This window comes from Solanum stenotomum, chromosome 2, assembly GCF_019186545.1.
Source record: "Solanum stenotomum isolate F172 chromosome 2, ASM1918654v1, whole genome shotgun sequence".
In the NCBI taxonomy this organism is placed as follows: domain Eukaryota; kingdom Viridiplantae; phylum Streptophyta; class Magnoliopsida; order Solanales; family Solanaceae; genus Solanum; species Solanum stenotomum.
In genome coordinates, this window is record NC_064283.1 from 13,843,337 (window position 1) to 13,850,742 (window position 7,406).

The 7,406-nt window shown below is 33.6% G+C and overlaps 1 protein-coding gene across 1 annotated transcript; it reads left to right on the forward strand.

The window, feature by feature from the left end:
* Positions 1-676: 676 nt before the first annotated feature.
* On the forward strand, positions 677-4,558 carry LOC125854231 (magnesium dechelatase SGRL, chloroplastic). The gene is made up of 5 exons (XM_049533729.1): positions 677-984; positions 2,638-2,814; positions 2,995-3,153; positions 3,880-4,026; positions 4,429-4,558. Exons 1-5 carry the CDS (start codon positions 823-825, stop codon positions 4,546-4,548), a joined length of 765 nt encoding a protein of 254 aa, XP_049389686.1. The 5' UTR covers positions 677-822; the 3' UTR covers positions 4,549-4,558.
* The last annotated feature ends 2,848 nt before the right edge of the window (positions 4,559-7,406 follow it).

Sequence of the window (7,406 nt, forward strand, 5' to 3'; positions counted from 1 at the left end):
AATAACTCACTTAATTAATATAGATTGAAAATATAAAGAAAATAATAAAATATTAATTATTAGGTTAACTAAAATTTAAGGCTAGAAACATAAAGAAGAAACGGGGCTGATAATGGATATTTATGTCTTTTTTTTGTTTAAAAAATAGATTGTGTTAATAAACGTAGCTAGTGAGAATCAAACCACAGACCCCAATGACACAAATACGCATGCTTACTGCTAGGCTATGAGCCACTATTGTGTAGAAGCATGTTCAATTTATTATATATCCACATATTACACAATATTCTACCTATATACCCGTATAGTTTTTTGATAAGGGTGTTCGTCTGACCACTCTTACTTGGCTGTAGCTCCACCCCTGTAAGCAAGCCCATTACGATGAGATGTGGACTTCCCAGTGCGAAGTCAGATTTAGTTGGGCTCCAATGTGGGTACCGGACACTGGACAAAAAACCCCCAAAAAAATTTTAAAAGAAAAAAATAGATTTAAAATGTGATGTTTGTGATTGTAAGGCTATGGTGTTTTCAAGGATGAGAGTTATAGACAAATGTAAATAAACTATTGGTCCATTTAATTGCCATAGGATATTGTAGGGTCTCCTTACTCACAAAATATTTTTGTAAAAAAATTCCATTTTTGTTACTTATTTTTCATATCCACAAATCTTCTTCATTTCTCTCTCAATAGTCTCTGAGTCACAAACACATTCACAAAGACACAATTTAAACATTGTTGAAAGAGAAAAATAAATGGTTGTGAAATGTTTAAGTGGATAGAAAATAGTAGTTGTAGAGAGAGGAAGAGAGGATGAATTTGTCATGCAGTCCATGGCCACTCGCTTTACCACCCATTCTCCTTCTTCTTCTTCTTCTCCATCTTCTTACATTCATAATTGTCAAGTTAAGCATTCAACAACACCTGCTGTTCTTCTTTCTTCTTTTAGTGGAAGAAAACCCCCTTACAACACACTTGTATTCCAGGTAAATATGAGTTTTCTCCCATTTTTGTGATATATTTTGTAGATTGTGTAGTGCATTTCTTATTCGAAGTTTTGTTGAGGGACTTTGTACAATTTGTTTTGTATGTAGATTCACAATTTTGCCATTTATACCAGGGAAAAGGGTTAAATTTGCTTATGCGAGTAGTTGAAATTGAGCAACTTACCTGGTATTTGTTGCTGGTGGGAGGTGACAAGTATAATGTAGAATTACTCGGGGTGTGTGAAAGCTGGGTCGGACACCACGGTCATAAAAAAAAATTGAGCAACTTTACCCTCAGTTAAACTTTTGGTCTAATACCATGTTAGGAAAAGACTGCATTTTTCACACATTGATTCGCTAGCTACAAACTTGGGTTAATATTGAACCATAGTGGAAAGTTGAGGGGTTAAACTTGGATATGTGGAGTCTATCGGTTTTTCAACTGGAGATCTACTAATGGAAAGGTCAAATATAATAGCAATTGCTTTAGTGGTCTTATGGTCGGGAGAGCCCTGATAATTGGTTGATACCATTTTGTAATGATTTGTTAGATGTTTAGGATCTTGGCAGAGGAAACTGAACAGTAAATTGAGGAACTTGTACAATTTGCTTTGTAATCTTTTGTTACCTATTGCTATTTGAGCAGACTTGCTTTGTCAATTTCTTGGAAGTGTGCACCGTAGAACATCTCATTTTAGTAATCTATGATTGGAAAATTTTGATTTCTTCATGACATGGAGGAATTGTTCCTTTTTTCCCCTCAAGTGGTTGTACTTATATTACTTTTTCCGGGGCTGGGAATTGGCAAGTTGGAGCGGATTATGTATTTTCAGGAAATATGGTTTTGGGTTTAACATATGAGGAGAATGGAGCATTATGCTAGTATTTTGAAAGTTTGATTTTCAAATGATGCTTCGATAAGTAGATTTTGAAATGATTGTCATTGAAAGAAAGCACAACTAATGGTTCAATTTCAGTAGATTGTTTAACAATGCTTGTGGGTGCTAATTTTTGTTTGTTGCCTATTTGATCAATCTGCTGACTCTAGCAAATATTTAGAGCTGGTTTGTTACATTGTAACCGATTAACGGTTTTCAGTGTAAGAGGCTTGGCTTTGTCCGGAAGTTTTGATCTGTGGAACCCTGAGCTCGAGAAGTTAGTGTAAATTACTGAAAGCAAGACCTAAACATCATAAAAAGATGGATTATTTTTTGAATAGTCACAGTTGCTTTACGCAGAATACATTTCCAACTAGCTAGCTATCCTGCAGAATATAGACTTCAAAGCAAAGCAAAGGCTGGGCAACTATTTCTTCCTGGCAAAATATCATTGGAGATCCTTTTGTTTCAAATTATTCATTATATCCATCTGCACGTTTAGGAAACATCATCGTCCTTCTTCTCCTTATAAAATTTTACTTTTGAGTATGCCAACTGAGGCGGTATTTCTGACATGACTTGATAGTCCGTGACTTAAAAGACCAAAAAGGCGATCATAGATCTCTCCCCTGATGCAAATTTCAAATAAAGATGATCCATCATGACAACTATGTCGCAAAGCTTATACAATTATCTTTTGTCTTCTATTTTTCAAATCTCTTTAGCTCTTCTTTTATTAAATAGTAATAAATAAAATTTTTGGCTTCATATCCAGGCGGTCAGGCTCTTGGGTCCTCCAGCAAGATTTGAAGCTTCAAAGCTGGAAGTCTTGTTAAAAGAAGAAGAAGTTGATACATACTCAAGTATCGTGCCAAGGACGTACACATTATCCCATTGTGATTTTACTGCTAATCTAACATTAACCATCTCAAATAATATCCAATACGATCAGGTAACGTCATTTTGCATTTCTGAATGAGCAAGTGTTTATCCTTAAGCTACTTCTGTGGATGACGTTTTTGTTTTGTGGTTTTGAACTTTGTTATGGAAAATGATTTTCCCACTGACTGAAACTTTGTTTTGAAAATTTGTAATTTGAGTTCAATCCTTGCACCATTTTTTTCTATGGCAGTTGAAAGGGTGGTATAATAAAGATGATGTGGTTGCTGAATGGACAGAAGTGAAAGGTAATTTGTTTCTTGATGTCCACTGTTATGTGAGTGGACCGAATCCCCTACAAGAGCTAGCTGCTGAGTTCAGATACCATATATTCTCCAAGGAATTGCCATTGGTAAATTCTTAAAATATTTGTACCCCTCTTACTGTTCTCTGTAAATTTTAAACTATGCTTTGACTTAGAGAAAAAGAAAGAAAAGCTTCGATTTGGAAAATGTTTTTCACCATATTTGAAATTTGACTTGCATAGCTGCATTAAGTTGCACCTTGTAAGTCTGCAAGTCACATTTGATAAAACTTATTTCATTTGTCAAGCATTATTCTGATTTTGGAGTTATAAAACTCTTTCTTAAAAAGGACGAGGAGGATTGAACAAGTTGTATAAAATCTGCGTAGAAAGTTTATATCCTGTCCAAGTGATACTTCTTGAATAATTACTTATATTAACTCCAGCATATCGCATGGTCAGTGGACATAGCTCCTTAAAACAAGGATGGACGATTACCTTAAATTCAAGAATAATTTTATTTTTTTGTTGGTATTTCCTTATTAGCCTTAGGACAAGATTTGGTAATCCTAGCCTTCTCTGGCAAGTTAATGCAGCCAATAATACTATAACAATAATGCATGCTAGGTTCCTATTTATTCTTTGAGTTAGGAACCTGGTTGGAGTTACGTTTGACTTTGCAACTGTTTTAGTGCATAACTTGTAAAACAACCAGTCCAATGAGCTAAAAAACTTTGTTTTCATTCCGTTGTTGAACTGTAATTTGGTTTGCTCCTCTAAATTAGTGTATTATACTAATCGGATTGTGATTAATCTGCCTTTTCGAACTACCAGGTACTTGAGGCTGTGCTCTATGGGGATTCAGATTTCTTCAAGGAGCATGAGGAACTAATGAACGCTACTGTTAGAGTCTATTTTCATTCTAGCTCGAAGAAGTACAACCGTGTAGAATGTTGGGGTCCTCTAAAAGATGCTGCTAAGGTAACACATAATTACAACAATATCATCTTTTACTCCCTGAAACCTTTGTTTGTCCTAAAGAAACATTCAGGCTTCGGCACATGGATAAAAAATGAAAATGAAATCTCTCATGTGTGAATTTATTATAAAAAATGCCACTCTTTTATTCCATTTTGTGTGCCAACTTACTAGTTTGCGAATCCTTGTTTGATCATGGTTTTCCTACACATGTTTTTATTGTTTCCAAGTTTTAGCATGTGTGATTTATTAAAGAAAGATAATAGACTTGGTGCTTGAAGTTGACTAAAAAAAATGTTGTTTTGATCATCATACTGAACATTGGGGCAAGGAAGTGCTATTGAATCGAGAACTGTATTCAAAGTTATTCTTTAGATTTTTATACAACTTATTCATGTTTTCCAGGGAATACAAGGGGATTATATCAATGGTTTGTTATCGACAAGGAAGGAAGATTTTCAACCTCCAAAATTCCAGGGAAGTGTAAAATCAATCTTCCAAGCTCTTTTCACCTTCCTTCTCTGAGCACACTAAGGTGAGAGACTGCAAAGAGTTCTTAGATTTAGGACGTTTTGTCTTGAGCTGCCTAATAATTCTACTTTTTGCACTTGGAAGGATCTCTCTTGAAACACATATTAGAGTCATGGGATCCTACATTTCGATGACTTGTAAAGACGAGAATTGTTTGCAAGGTCATTAGATTCATTTACATGTATGTATTGCATTCTTTCGAATGTGCTCTTGACAGACAATTCTTGTAAAAACCAAATACTATTTTCCCTTCTACATATCAATCAGCAATTGTTCCATATGCTACTGCTCCATACCATACAAGGTCTGTGAATATCTTCATATTCAGGATGATTTGTTCACTTTGTTGCTTTAGTATCCGTCTCACTTAACAAATTCCATTTATGAGTGAGACCGATACGTTGTATTTTTGAATAATATCTTGATATCATCAGATTAATAGCGCACAGAAGAATATTGAACTCACATCCTTATTGCCTTCTGGCATATCCAGAATTTTCTGGGCAGCTCTTTTATAAGTGTCACTTCTACCTATTTGTGTATCTTACAACGAAATTGAGAATGCAATGCAAAACGAAAAGCAAAACTATAGCTAGATGTGATTACTAACTCTTTTCTCTATTAGATATTTACGTTTTATGTATACACTGACAGTTTTAAAAAAGTTCACTAACAATGCAATTTAATCAGCTATAGCTAGTTAGTACTCCATTTTCCAGGTTTCGATTTCAACCTGCTATGAAGAGTCACTTATTATTGTTAGAGGGGAATTCAACTGAAGGAATCACCACCAAATGACATTGGAAATGGATAGTTTTGAAGTTTTGTTCATGAGGCAAGTGGGGTCAAAAGTTTAAGACCATCACCTCCAATGTCATTCTCTTTTAATACTCTATTATTGCTTAAGGGAATAGGAACAAAGTTGCATCTTCATGCCCTAAAAAAGGAGATGCCTCCTTCACAGCAAATTGATGAAGTGATACAAAACGTTATAGTTGACAAATGAGCGGGTTGAGCTGAATTTGGACGGATCAAATGAGTGGGTTAATAATCCATCCAAATGTCACTTAGGCAAAAACGGGTGGTTGAAATGGATTGAGCTGTAATTGGCTAAAACTGTGGGTCATAAACTCAACTCGCCCAACTTTCACTAAGTTTTAATTTCTTTATTTGTTCTTTTAGAAATTTTCAATACCTTGTAAAAATATTTTCCTTATTATGACTGTATATAATATACTAGTAAAATTATCCATGCTTCGCGCGGGAATTTAATGTCATGGAATTTATAAAATAATACTTAAAACCTATCGGGCATTAAAACTAAAACACTATATTATCTTACATACAAGATTACGTAGTAACAAACATTAATAATGTGAAGGAAAATGAAAATTATAATATATCTTATCATTTATCCTTAATAACATAAGCATAAATTAAAGATTGTAAAAATACATATTAGGATCTGTAACATAAGCAATTGTGTCAGTGAGCCACTCAACAGGAGCAAAGTACACAAATATTTACTTGTGAAGAAGAAGAAGAGGTTCAAAATTTCGTTATTTTACATGAGAGGAAATTCATCTATTTATAGACAACAAAAGGGTAGTGTGAACAAATGTTTATTGTGACTTATCAGAAAGGTTACAACTATTTGAAAAAGTTGCAACCCTTCGAAAAGGTCACAACCTTTCATAAAAGTCACAACTTTCATAAAAGTCGCAACTCTTCATTAAAGTCGCAACTTTTCATAAAAGTCACAACTTCTCATAAAAGTCACAACTTTTTATAAAAGTCGCTACTCTTCATTAAAATCACAACTTTTTATAAAAGTCACAACTTTTCATGAAAGGAGAAGGCTAGTGTTGGAAATAAATAAATTAACAGGGAATTCTGGTTTGTGGTGGCGCCACGTAGGCGGGCCTAAGGTTCTCTTTTATATATGATATATGATTAAATAAAATAAAATGTACTTTTTTTGAAATTATTTTGACTACGTTTTTCATGAGTCGATTTAGGCTAAATATCAACCAAAACTTTGATACGCTGAACTAATAAATGAACGAGTCCATAATTAATTCAAACTTAAACGAGTTATAATTTTATAAGCTAATTTTACAAACTACATCTAATAATCAAACTTTGTGAATAAATCAAACCTCAAGTTGCAAGTGGATTGTAACACTAGATTATTTTATTATTGGATAGCCCGCATGGCTTGATTTGCAAAAATTTTGTTAGTCAACAAAATACTACATTTTCCTAATATAAAATGTCAAATTTAGCTCATTTTGTATCCAACCCCTCCAATTCTGGAAGGATCAAATTGAAAATATATTCATTGATGGACCAATAATTGGATTACCAAGAATAGTTATAGTTTTGACATAATTTCACTATGTTTATCTCACTAGAACATAAAAATTTTAGCTATGAATGCAATGTCATTAACTCAGTTATTGTTAAACATTTTTACGATAATAAATATTGTTCAACTTGTATTCCTAAGATACTTAGAACAAAACTTTGAAGAGCTTGGTAAGAAACAACAAAGTTAAAAGAGTATTTTTAAACTAGAAAATTAAAACTAGTAGAGAAAATAGAATCAGAAACAATTAGAAACAATATAAAAATATTTTTTCTCAAAGAAAGAAAATTGAGCCCACTGAATGCACAGTGTCCCCTTAAGGAAATTATTCCCCTCAAGTACTCGAGGTTAATGGAATATATCCTCCTAGGATATAATGATCTTACTCACCGGTGTATCGGTACCTAAAACCACGGTGTCAGCGAACCACTCAACGACAATAAAGTACACTTAGAATACTAGATTTAGTAGTAGTAGAAGAAGT